The sequence below is a fragment of the Macadamia integrifolia genome, unplaced genomic scaffold (assembly GCF_013358625.1).
Source record: "Macadamia integrifolia cultivar HAES 741 unplaced genomic scaffold, SCU_Mint_v3 scaffold_170A, whole genome shotgun sequence".
Taxonomy (NCBI): domain Eukaryota; kingdom Viridiplantae; phylum Streptophyta; class Magnoliopsida; order Proteales; family Proteaceae; genus Macadamia; species Macadamia integrifolia.
This window is the reverse complement of record NW_024870628.1, coordinates 35597-49270: the sequence shown is the minus strand read 5'-3', so window position 1 is coordinate 49270 and position 13674 is coordinate 35597. Positions and strand designations below refer to the sequence as shown.

The following is a 13674-nucleotide window of genomic DNA, read 5'->3' as shown; positions in this document are numbered from 1 at the left end:
GCCATTAGCAACTTTAGTAGTTTTAACTTTGGTTTTGTCACTTTCCTTTCTGTGTTACAGCAACTAAATCTTCTAGGTTTCTACCAGAAAAAATAACTAGATTTCCTAGGGGGTTGCCAGTTTATTAAGCTGTAAGCTACTTGGTAGCTAAGACTTACTATTCTTGTACTACATGCTTTTAATTTTAAGAACATAAGAGAAGAGAGACCCTCTCAAATGATTTTGGCTATTGAAGAAACTTGTGTTCTCTATGTGGGAAGCATGCTAATGGCAAATCAACAGTAACCCTAGGTGGGGTGATGTTCTCAGTCTTCTCTTAAAGATTCCATCCCCTCCGAACATCAGATTTAAAATCCTAATCTGGATATGACGCTCCTCCCTGATAGTACTACGTCTTTCCAGAATTGCAGTATGGCCAGATCTCGAACTTGGGGGGGAATCTATATATTTCAATATCTTGTTAATTTCCTGTTTTCACATAGTTTCTGATTTCTGTCCACCTCCATCACTTCCTATCTAACCCTTGGACCTTGTGATCTTTTAGCCACAACCATAGTAGGTTTAGGCCAGAATTTGACCAGTTTTTCAGCCTCATCGGTTGGCAGGTTCTTTAGTTATCAATTGATGAAGTACACTAACCCGTAGATAGATTAATGGACAGCAAGCCACAGGACAGAACAAACAGAACAGAATACAAAAAGACTAAAATAACTTGACAACCAGCACTTGGGTATGGCTGGAAATCAGGTCAAAGAGATTAGAGATCCTGCTGAATTTATGCTCCAAAAGGAATTAATAAGGATAGGAACAAGAAACCTTAGAAATCAGAAATCAGAACGTAAAGGAGAGTAGCTGTAACTTAAGATCTGGAATTCAGACAAACTCCAAATTCTGGCAGAAGGAAGCCCCAAGAAGAGTGTAGAACTTATCAAAAGATGGGGCCCAACTAATGGTTGGATGTGCTATAGACAAAACAGCAGTCAGAAAAGAATGGAAAACAGAAACCATTGGCAGGAAAAAACTGAATGGAAAACCTGCAAGAAAGAGGTTCATAAATGGACACAATAAGATTAAGGATAAACCACAAAAGGGGCATAGATTACCCGATGACAAGATAAAGTAGGAAGAGGAAAGGATACTGGAACTGACAGAACCGTAAAGTAGAAGAAGCTTGAGAAAAGGAAGGGGGGATATGACTTGGTATCACCACCAAGCCTAGGTTCGCTTCACCACCTAGGAGCCTGCAACTGATTCTCACAAGAGAGCAATTGTTCAAACATCAAAATCGTGGGCAGCATGCCCCCTCCTCTTTATTTATAATCACCAATCAACAACTACAAGAATAATAACCCTCCCATGTGTGGGGGTTACTAAAATAGAAATATAAAAGGGACTCTTAAATGCCATTACTAATCAGTAATAACTAATAGTCTACTACAAAGAAATGAAACTGAATCACAATAGAAATTAAAAAAAAAAATAGCAACTAAGATAGCTCATAGCATGTAGTAACTCCACATGTGGAAGTAACATGGGCCCTCAAGGGCTTAAGCCTTAAGTTATGACCAGCGTATGGGCCTGACTATAACTTTAATGCGGGCTGGTTATGACTATAAGTTATTGGGGCTAATTATGGGCCTGACTGGTCTAAAAAATCAGAAAGTAGGAGGTTTTAAGACACAACATTCCCTGTAAAACCCTACCATGGTTTTCTATTCCCTCCTCCACCTTATTTTCCACCAGATTCATATAGCTGAATGTGTTCCAACTTCCAGTCAATATGAGCTTTTCTCAAGTGTATATATTTTACTTCCACAACTCATATATTGGTTAACAGTGTCCTCTTTGTCTTAGAAGCAAGGATATTCTTCATTTTACTTCTATTCTTTAAGGCTTTGTTCCTCTTTGTTAGCCTTTTGAGTTTTGAGTAAACAGGGTGATTCCATAAGACTTGGTTTCTTTGCACACTAGCCACCAATTGGGCCAATTAATTAGACAAACACCAGACTATACATAATTGTTTGGAAACTGCTGAGAAAGTTCCATGAAAACCATGGAGTGCTATGTTGCCACACAAGAACTAAGGAGCACCTGTAGAACAGATTTTCACCGTCATCATCATCGTCATCGACATCATCGTTATTGCAATTATTTCATTTATTTGTGCTTGTGTTTTTCTGGTCTCTCTATGATGGAAGGAAAACTAGAACCACTATAAATGATGACATGAGCGCATATACATTCTATTCTTCTTTCTATACACTAACTAAATCTGAAAGCATATTTATGTACTTGCAAATGAGTTATAGACCAAGCAGTAAGATGTTAGGGAAACCATTTTTCTGGACAAAAATCAATTCCACGTTTACTAAAATTCAGTGGCGTTTTCAAAATAAGTATGGAAAAATTAAGTTTATGGTATCTATAGGAGGTCTGTCATGTCAGACTAAGCAATAAGATGTTAGACTCGAAAATTCACATGCAAAAAAAAGCTTGTGCTACCTAGAAGAAGTACCACATGCTAAGATTGATTCTCTAACAACTAACATACATAACACTCTATTAATTTGTCATTCAGTAATGTTGTTTTAGCAATGGAATTTTTCCTTGGCAAAATTAGTTCAGCAATTTGGAAAAGGCCTGGAAACGGAGTTACTGGTACCCCTAATAGGTCCATCGTTCTAGCTGTACTTGGGTATCTAATGTGTGAGATACTGAATGGAATGTTGTTTGTGAATTTGGACTATGCTCCATGTCCCTAAAACCCAAAAAAAAAGGACACACTCAGCATTCTGCCATCTTGTGGGAAGGTTCCTATAAGACCCCATCAAATTCCACTTTGCATTTTTCTTCTGGTAAATAAAAATCTTATTAATGAGAAAGAGAGAGAGCAAGGGGCCTACTTCCACCAAAAAGTAGCAAATGAATAGAAAAACTAGGTGGGGAAAAAAAAAAAGAATGAAATGCCACATCTCACAAGGGAATGGAGTTCTCAATACAATCTAGGATGAAGAAATCCTCAATTCGCAAATCATTTGCCATTCTTGCTCACCATTGGAATGAGGTAAAGCAAGATGGCAGATGAGTTCAATGCGATAGGAGTAGGTCAATCCTCCAAGGCCAATCAGACTTGGCACTTTCACCTTCTACATGAAACAAACGGCCAATGACACATATTTTAACACCGTTAGTGATTCCATGCATAGCCAGCAATCTTCCTTCTCCAATTTCCAATTAATCCTTGCACAATAGTCTCATGATTATTTGCTTCTAAAGGATCCAAAACCCTCTTGTTTGAATTTTTTTTTTTTTTCCACAGTTTTTCTCCTTGAAAATAAAATTTCCCACTGGAAAAGCAAGAAATTAAGTTTGGAAGTAAGATTCTGACAACCAATGAACATGGAATATAAAATAAAAATATACTTAAAGATTGCAGCAGTTTTAGAACCATTATAAACTTAAATATAGCCAATAGCCAATACAAAACAAAAGAATGATAATGGAAGTTCAATAACTAGTCCAAAAAGGAATTCTGCTCCACTAAAAAGTCATCTAGAACCACTAGCACACTCACCGTGGATGCCCTGTGGTGAAAGGTCTTGAAGCAATGAACCGCATTCCGTGACAAACCCGACAGCCACCTCAACACTATCATCAGTAGGATTTTCCAGCAGTAGAGTTAGCAACTCCAAAGCAATAATCTCATGCGCCACTTGTTGATTCACAAGATGAGCTATGAATTTAACTGCAGCAAGCAATTGAGGCTGTCCATAGAAAACTAAGTATCAAGATAATGATCATAAACAAAAACTGTGCATCAATGCTCACAAGTAATAAAATAAAGAAGATGAATATACCTTGTCATTCCTCTTATAAGCCCTTTTAAGCTGCAAAACAATCCTTCTTAAAAGAAGATCGCCCACTTCAGGAAACTTGGTGTTGACAACAGCAACCAATGCTGCAAAAACATCTGTAAAACCCGGGGACGCCATCTGTGACTTCATACATGACCGGCAAAAGAGCCCTCTACCCCGAACAAGATTCTCAGCGAATAATTCTGGGATAATATTCTTAATGTTAGTCGCATTAACCTTGTTTACAAGTCCATTTATACTCTTGCGAAGAGCATCCCATGTTAATCGCTGGTATTCAACACTATTTTTATCTTCCACATCTTTCATCATCCGAGCCAACTTAAATGGAGGAATGTAAACTCCTCCACTCCTCCCCAAGTTTGTTGTATCACCATTTGGGTTCCCATCTTGTAATGTTGATGGTTTATGAGATATTGAATCATCCAGTCTCTTCCTATCTCCTTCCTTCTCATTGGTTTCCTTTGTGCTCTTCCCTCTTCCATGTACTTGATCATCTCTCCGTTCATCTCGCCTCTTATGACTTTTATCATCGTAATCACTTCTAGGCCTCCGGTCGTGCCTATCGTCATCTCTCCCATTTCTTTCTCTCTCTTTCTGTTTTTCTCTTTCTCTTTTACGTTCTCCACTATCATCAGGGTCTACATTCCTACGTAAGTGCCTTTCTCTCATCCTGCGAATTTCTGTGTCTCTCCCATCATCATCGCCTGATTCCTCAGGTAACCCCCCGTCTCTGTTTTTGTCCCTGCTACTTTCAGCTTGCCGCTGTCTCTGGCCGTTCTCGTACCGGTCCCGTCCATCCACATCTGCCTTGGACCTTCTACTACCATCATGCCTCCTACTCTCATCCTCCAATCTTCCATCCTTCTCTCTCCCTGAAGACTTTCCATCTCTGCGATGACTAAGGTGGTGAGATTCTCTCCGCTCCTCACGTTCATGGCGTCGACGTTCATCCCTATCCTCACCAGTCAAATCTTTATTACCTTCGCCTCTAGCCCTACTATCTTTACTCTCCCTAATTTCACCGTCTTCTTTCTGTTCCCTATACTTGTCACGCCTTTCGCTTCTGTGCTTGGATCGGTCTTCCCTACTAACTTCTCCAGGTTCCAAGGAATCACTTTGATTCTCGCTGCTATAATTATGCCTCCTACCCTCATCCTCCAACCTTCGATCCTTTTCTCTCCCCGAGGACTTCCCATCTCTGAGATGACCTCTGTGGCGAGATTCTCTCAGTTCCTCACGTTCATGGCGTCGACTATCATCCCCTCCCCCATTCGTCAAATCCTTATTATTTTCGCCTCTGGCCCTAATATCTTTACCCTCCCTAATTTCACCGTCTTCTTTCTGTTCACCATACTTGTCACGCCTTTCGCTTCTGTGCTTGGATCGGTCCTCCCTAACTTCTCCAGATTCCGATGAATCACTTTGATTCCCGCAGCTATAATGATGAGAGTTCGACCTGTGCTTCTTTCTGTACTTATCGAGATCGACATCCACCCTATCCAATACTTCCTCTTCATCTCGATTAACCATTTTGCATCAAATTAACAGAAAACCCTAATTTTCAATCCACACAGTAGATTAACTAATTTAAGATTGCGCGAGAGAACTAACAGATTCCGGAAGGAAAAAGGGAAAAGGGATCAACTTACTCAAGCCGCAAACATAAGATCAGAATACAAAGAAAAGATCTACAACATGAATGGAGTTTCTTCTCTTAGTCAAGCTTGCAGGTTGCAGCGCAGCCACATACATTCGCTGCCGCACTACCTATTTATACTCGGCAATGGCGGATACAGCGTTCCTTCGTCACTGTTTATGGGATTTTTGTGAGTTGTGGCTTGTGAGTGATGATTGAAGTGAAAAAGGGATTAGGAGAACTTGTGGAACTCTCGCTCAGAAGGAACTCCGACTTGTGGAACTCTCGCTCGGAGGAAGAATCGGCCGATTCGTGCGATTCAAAATCAAAATCCGCATTAACCGATTCGATTCCAAGTTTCCGATTTTGCCAACCCTTGGTTGTATTGTAGACCGGCATTACTCTATGTTGCCAATAAATGAAAAGTGAAAAAAAAAAGGGGTAATTTATAGCGTGACACCATGGAGAATGCCACTATTATAAGAACACCTTTTCTGTAATACCAAATTAGACTCAGATCCTCTGTCATCAGTCGTTGTTGAGTGAGGAGTTAAAATGACCATTATACCCTATTAACTAAAACTCATGTTTGTAACAAATCCTCCTCACCCCTACCTCTACTCACATTCATTGTGCCGTTGAAGAAGCCATCAAGCATAGTGGCCGGCACAGTGAGATAGATGCACTTTTCGGCACAGGTGCACAGCACTACTGTCAGCGGTGTTCTCCTTCCCTGGGCACAAGGGAGCGTAGCTATGTTCAGTCTTTCCTATGTTTTTGTTTCTTTCTTCTACATTTTTTCTTTACCTGATTTTTTTTTTCCAGATTTGCTATCTGGAATCTTATGAAATAGAGATTTTCTTCCAGATTTGTTCTTTGGAATTTAATGAAGCAGTAGATGTAAGTCATATAGTAGGGCGATATGGTAACTGTCGTGATCGTCGGTGATCAGCGTAGTGGTAGCCCAAGACACTGTTTGATAACGTTTATGTTGTTCTTGTGTCTATAAAGAGCAGAAACGGCTTTTCAAGTTTTCAAAAACAAAAACGGATTTTTTAGTGTTTGATAAACCTGTTATCGAAACGTTTTTTGTAGACATAATGCCACTAAAAAATCCAATAGTATCATCCGATGCCCAAAAGGGAGAGAGGGCTTGGTTGCATCTTTTTAGGTTTAAATAGTTGAGAGATATATTGGGCACAACAACATTTTTTCTCTCAAATTCGTTTATAGTAACGAATAAACAAGTATGACTTGTTTTGTCAAAGTTGTTTATAGAATTGTAAATAGGCATAAATTTTGATTTATGTTTATGGAAAACGGGTGAAACGGATGAAACATAACAACTTTATCAAATGTTTTTTAGGTTGTTTATCCTTTTATGGGAATAGGAAAATGCAAAAATGGCATAAACGGAACGTTATCAAACGGTGCCCAAGTACTTGCCTACGGTAAAAATAGGGCGTGAAGCAAAAACCATGTCATTGGTAGTGAAACACTCTTTGATCAGCTCTCCACTGCGCACAATCAGAGAGTGATGTATGTCGAGTCTGATCATGATGGTTGGACCATACTTGTCAGCCATAGCTTCAAGTAGGGGTGTCAATCGGTCGGTCCGGCTCGGTTTTGGTCCAGGTTGAGTTGGTTTCGGTGTGGGAAAGTTGAAATCGAAACCGAACCAATAAGGAAATTTCAGTTTCGGTTTGGTTTCGGTTTCGATGCGGTTTGGTTTCGGTTTGTCTTCGGTTTCTTAAATCAATTTGTAACCGGGTTGGTTTTGGTTTTTTATATAGTTTGGATTCGACTTTCCATACAAATGCATACAAAACTATGCAAATTTTGATTTTTTTAATGGATTTTGGAGTGTTTCAGTTTCTTACCAGTTTGGTTTCAGTTTTGGTCTGGGTTTTGAGCCGGTTTCGATTTGGTTTCGGGTTCGTCTGGTTTCCGGTGCGGTTCGATTTGGTTTTGGGGTTGCAATACTTGAAACCGAATCGAACCAATAAGGCTTCGGTTCGGTTCGGTCCGTGTTGTTATCGGTTCGGTCTGACCGGTTTTACCGGTTCGGTTTAGGAATTGACACCCCTAGCTCCAAGTGTTTGTGCAAGTGAATTTTCTCCCCCAAGCAAATGGAGATGACTAATGACTGGCAAGGCATCGGATGGTGTTGGGGCTTCCCTTCCTCCATTGGTTTGGCTGGATCTGCGTAGAAATTAATACCTATTACTTGAGATGGGATAAGCAGCTCCATGGTCATCAATCCAAGCTTTTGTCTTGTACTTGGGTAGGAAGTTGCAAACTTTATGGAGACCTTTATAGTCTCTAGCTCTATTTTGGATTGTCGGTGCTCCGAACGTGAAGGTATCGATTTGGGGTCAGAGTATAGCAGTTATCAGTTTAGGGATGAATCCTTATTAAATGGGTATTTTAGGTACTTTAGATTTAGTAAGGTATTTTGGTATTTAAAAAAATATATATAATAGTTGACATCAGCATATAAGGTATAGTCCGTAACAGCATCTGATAGCAGGGGGTCCGAGTCTTATTTGTTATTACAGAGATGGTGTTCTTATAATAATAGTATTTTATGGGGGTGGCACTGTAAATTATGATTTTCAAGACAGATAGACACATAAATACAATTAGTGTTATTATGAAAGTCTTATTGTCTTATTAATTTTTATCAACAAAAACAGAATGATCTTACCAATCACTTCGTCGATATCTGTCTGATAGGTCTAGATCGGCCTACAATGTTTGAAAATGTTACTTTTTGAGTGTTTGACCTAAATTGACCCAGTTTGACCTATAGCCTGGTTTCAAAAATCAGTATCATTCTATATTGGTCCGACCGGCTTGTAAAGTTTTTTGATGATGTGATTCGGATCAAGTTGGATAGGTATATGATTCAAGGGCAAATATCAATCCCCGACCCAAGATCAGTAGATTGATTTGTTGATCCAATACCATTGGCATTTGCTGACTACTTAATCCTGTTTGGAATAGCAACTATTCAATAAGTCAAAGTCTTTCAATCTATCTTGGAAACCTTACTGCACTCTTAGTCTGCATTTGGTAGTCATTTAGAAAAACGTTTCTAATGTTTTTTCATTTTATGAGGGAAAAAAAACGAAATAAAGAATTTGGTGCCAACTTGGTGGTTTTTCGATTTTTTTGAACGAAAAGAGGGAAAAATGCAAGAAATGCAAAATGATAGAATGATGAAACCTTGTTCTGTCATTCCAGATTCATTACAAATACAACAAAGGTGAACAATTAGTGTAATCATTATTGAAACAGGTTCACCAAACACCCTTTTTTTTTTTAAACGACATTTTGACATAGAAACTTAAAATTTTGTGTTTGACACGAAACGTCGTTTCTAGAACTGAATGACTAACAAACCTAGCCTTAGTAATATGTGTGTGTGTGTGTGTGTGTGTGTTTCTTTGGTAGAACACTCTTAATAATATGATTAGGGTAGGTGATGAACGACAATATGTGGAAATGGATTATACTCTTGTACGGTAGCCATGTATTTTTACCAAAAAGAAAAGAAAAAAGTATGATGGCCATGCAACTTATACTGATTATTAATAATAAAGGGGGCTCACTCCACATAAAATAAAAAATCTCATTCATATATATGCCCATATGCGTGCTCTCGTTTGCTTCCGCATCTCCTTCTCTATGTATGGAAGATACCAATACATGTGAACATCATGTCACAATTTTTGAGTGAATATAGGCGAACCCCAGTGTTTTGGCACTACTCATTTGGATGGTGCCCAAGGACTTGGTTAGTGAGTTGCGACATCTAAGTGACACCTTTATTAACCCTTATATAATCTTTCTAGCTTTCCAACAAGTGTGTGGCCTCTTGGGCCTCCATCCTAGCCCTTTTTGTGTGAATCTTTCATTGACTCCTATGTTCGTCATTTGTATGGTTCCTAATGGATCCCTTGCAATAGGAAAAGAAAAAAATTAATAAAAAAAGAAAATAAATTAAATAGTTGTATGAGCTTTTTTCTAATTATCCGCTTCTATACGGACTAGTTTGGTTGTCAATACATGAATAGAAAATAAAAGAAACAAAAATGAAAATCTTAACAATAGGACTTAAGCATTCAACATGGGATAGAAAGAGGACCAAGAGTTCAATGTTTATAATATATGAATCGAATACTCCCATTAAAGAAAAAAAAAAAAGATAAAACAATAGACTTTGGACTTAAATTCATCAATTAGTTTAACTATAGAATGGGTATCAATCACTTATTAGCATCAAATTTAGGAGAACGGTTTGTAATTCTGAATTGTAATGCATTTAATTAATTTTGATTCACCATTCAGTTTAGATATGGCTTGTAGTATTGGTTCATATTTGGTTTCACCTTTGTACCCATTAATTTGATTCTTATTACACCTAATTTGGGATTACGAACAACTATATTTTGAATACATGAAACTTACCATCTCAATATATATTTGCAGATTATCTTACTAAACATTATAGCATCATGAAAAGCCATCTTAGAAATACAGAACAAACCTTTCCTTGATCATAAGGTAGTGCAAAAATGATAACCATGAAATATACCTACGAAATCAAAATCGAGTCATTTCTCTGTGATCCAATTGATTGAATCGTAAATAATCGATTCTCATTTCGATTCCATTTTGACATCCTTATATTGGTTTTGAATCTCTTATTGGTCCGGTTCCCTAGTTTGACACCCGGCCATTTATGTTAACCCTAGCCCAAACCGATCCAACCCGCCGTTTGACACCCCTTGTGAGATAGAGCTCATATGAGGGAGACAGGAATCGTCACAAGCAGAGCAGCAAGCGGACAACCGACCAACCTAACGTTTCTTCAGAAACCATTTGCGCGCGCGTGTTTTCAATGACTACATAGTCTACTCGGTAAGTCTTGTTTCAAATTTTACAAGAACTCGCTTCTTGCAGAAGCGGAAAAGAACGAAGTATACTCGTTCGTTGTCGTCTGTTGCTCTTATTCTCGTTCACCATTAAAAGGGTTGGGATAGCTTTCGGTATATTTGTTGCCCAAAACTTTGTTTTCTCTGTATTTTTCGTTGAATATTAAGGGGTTTTACATTGTTTCCGTTTTATCCATTCATTGATACTGGTTTTTTCTGTGTTTATGTGAAATTCAGGAAGGAAAGCTTGTTTATTTGATTCAAATTTTCTCCCCGCCCCTTTCTGAAGGAATCCGGGAGATTACTACATAATGGCAAGTTTCTGTCTCTCTCTGGCTATCGATTTCTAAGGTCATTTCATTTCTGGTCATATTGAGATGTTGGATTTTGTTATTTTGGAGGCTTACATGGTGTCATACCATGTCATTGTTTCAGTCAGGCCGGAAAGAAACAGTTTTAGACCTGGCGAAGTTTGTGGACAAGGGCGTCCAAGTGAAGCTAACTGGTGGTAGACAAGGTAAGGCTTAGGATTTTTAATTAGTATTAGAAATTGTGAAATTGATAGAATGTGAGCTTTATCGATAGATTTAAACCTTTCCCTCAACCTCCAGACCCCAACCCCAAAAAAGAAAAGAAAAAAAAAAAATGGTGTTGGTGGGGGGGGGGGGCTTGGGTGGAATGGATCATGGAACCTCTACATTATACATCTTCTTATACCAACTGAAGAGGAATTTGAGTGGCATCTACAGGTAAGTTTTGATCACTAAATGGTATCCAAGATTAGTGAATTCCCTTCTACGAGGAGATTGATATTTTGATTGAGGGCATGACCTTCTGTGTCACAACTCACAAGTCCTTTTGTCGTCACTTGAAATCGCTTTATGGAAAACATCTCTTTGGATGTCTTGGCCAATTGGCAGTTTATCCTTTGTATGACCTTTGTAAGTACATGGATGGATCCTTGAATCATCTTCACCATTGAATGGTTACTTGATTGCCTAGATCTCTCAAGGAGTTGTGCTTTTGGGAGCACTACTGCACCAATCATTGGTTCTTTTACCTTCTACTTGTAACGACTTTTTGTGACATCTGGAACAACTTGTTGCACAAGCAAACATGGGTGATTTTATGTGATAGAGTACCCCATAGCCATTTCACTAGTCATATTTCATCTCAAAACGAGAGGTTGAAGTGCCTCAAAAGAGAGTTCAAAATTTCAGAAATAAATCCCATTAGTATACTGGCATTCATGTATGAAACTGTTAACTCACTTTTCAAGCACTTCATGTATCTGTTTTCAGCTAGAATTTGAACAGTAAAATGGGTGTGGGGTCCACTATCACATAGAACCACCCATTTTTGCTTGTGCAACAAATTGTTCCAGATGTCACGGATGGTCCTTACAAGTAGAAGGACCTTAATTCAAATCTGATTAATAAAATTGCTAGAACGTTCAATCATTTTAGGAGCGTCTAGTATATAAACTTGTTGCATTGTTTGCTAGGACTACATTTAGGTTGTGTGTGTGGAATGGGAACAGGAAAGACCACTTGAAGCTATCCATTTTTATCATACCAGTCTCCCATTTTTATCTTAAATGTAACTTCTAAGTACATCATCACATTTTCTATTCTCAATACCTTTTTGAAATATGTTTATTACATACTTTTTGTATTTCATTTCAATATTTATTGGTTAATCAAGAAATCATGGACACTTGTTATGTATGAAGTATCCTCTTACCTGTATAATGTTGTTGGATTTACATTATAACTGAGACCATGTATCATAAGGTTTATGTTTTTAAGATTGTTCTGACATCTAGACACATACGGGCACTTGAGCTCATGTAGCTTCATTATCTCGATCTCTATCTTGTTTAAGGACAGTATAGTTCCTGCTTTGTTCTACATTCCCCAACAAACAGGTGGAAGCTAAATTATTTATTTTATATTTCCTAGCATTCATGGAATGCTTATTGTTTGCATTCCGTGCACTTTATGTGGTAACATGATTTCAAAGATTTACATTTATTTATCTTCTCTTTTTTTTTTCATGGAATCTGGAATCTGTCCACCCCCACAAAAAAAATTCTTGGGCTGATTACGAAATCGTCCATGGTCCTCCAATGCTGTCTCCATACTACCGATTCCCACTCTGAAATAACCTGCTGCAGTTTATCTCCCTAAACATTGGAGAGGGATGTCTTTTGAGCAACTTCTCTGTTCACGAGTCATGAGTAGTATGTTCAAATCCTTTATCCAACTTGTCATACCTAATTGAGTGTTCTTTTTCTCTGACAGTGACAGGAATTCTGAAAGGATATGACCAGCTGTTAAACCTCGTACTGGATGGAGCTACGGAATTTCTAAGAGGTACTCACTTAAATGGTTTATTGATAACAGTTCAATGAGAGTTCATGCATGATCTGCACTTTCTTAACTGTATTTCTCAGGCTTACACATTTGGATCTGTTTCTGCCATTTTGGGCAGGCAGAAACTATAATCATGTAAATTGTCACTTTGAGAAGTTAGCCTCTATTCATTTACTAGTAATCAATAGCCTGTCCCAAAAAAAAGGTAATTTTTTTCTGACAACAATGACCACTCAAGTTCATGCATTATTCCTCTACAGTATATATTAGCTTGGCCACTTTTTGTATTAGATTGGTCAATATGTATGTTCTAGAAACAGTTCCAGGATTTACTTTCCCATACATTAGTTTGCATAATTATTGCAACCACCATTGGCATCACGCCAGTTCAGTGCTTGGGTGAGTTTCCGTTTCTGTGGCTTAGATTTGCTTAACTTAATTATGCTATGGATACCTCAAGCAGAACATTTTGCAACCCTATGCAATTTTCTGCTGATCACTGGCCTATATGTTGGACCAGCTTGTTGGTCAAGTTAAAAAAATCAATATGGTTCCTCTACAAAATCCTCAGGCCAACCCATGTAGTCCTGAGTAATATTTGTAGAATGAGACAGTTTTGCCTGGGTTTTATGACAATTTTCTCCTGTTCACAACTTATACTTGTTGATGCATCCATTTATGCTCTTCGGATTAGCTAATGAAATAAACACATGCTTGGTTACTCTTATTGGTGGAACCTCCAAGGATTTTGTATATGACCAAGTCCATCATACATACAAGCTTACTTTTTTTGGGCTGTACTCTGTTGGAATGCTGGTGTATCTTCTTCCTACTTTTTTTTTTTTTTT

The 13674-nt window shown here is 38.2% G+C and overlaps 2 protein-coding genes across 3 annotated transcripts in view; both read right to left on the bottom strand.

Moving 5' to 3' along the window:
- The window catches only part of LOC122070996 (pre-mRNA-splicing factor CWC22 homolog), a 30660-nt gene that overhangs the window by 13839 nt on the left and 3147 nt on the right, over window positions 1-13674 (bottom strand). The gene's annotated exons all lie outside the window — the stretch shown is intronic.
- LOC122070995 (pre-mRNA-splicing factor CWC22 homolog) lies at window positions 3534-5771 on the bottom strand. Its single transcript, XM_042635260.1, has 2 exons — window positions 3858-5771; window positions 3534-3764 (listed from the first exon to the last, which is right to left on the bottom strand). The coding sequence occupies exons 1-2, from the start codon at window positions 5403-5405 to the stop codon at window positions 3549-3551; spliced, it is 1764 nt and encodes a 587-aa protein (XP_042491194.1). The 5' UTR covers window positions 5406-5771; the 3' UTR covers window positions 3534-3548.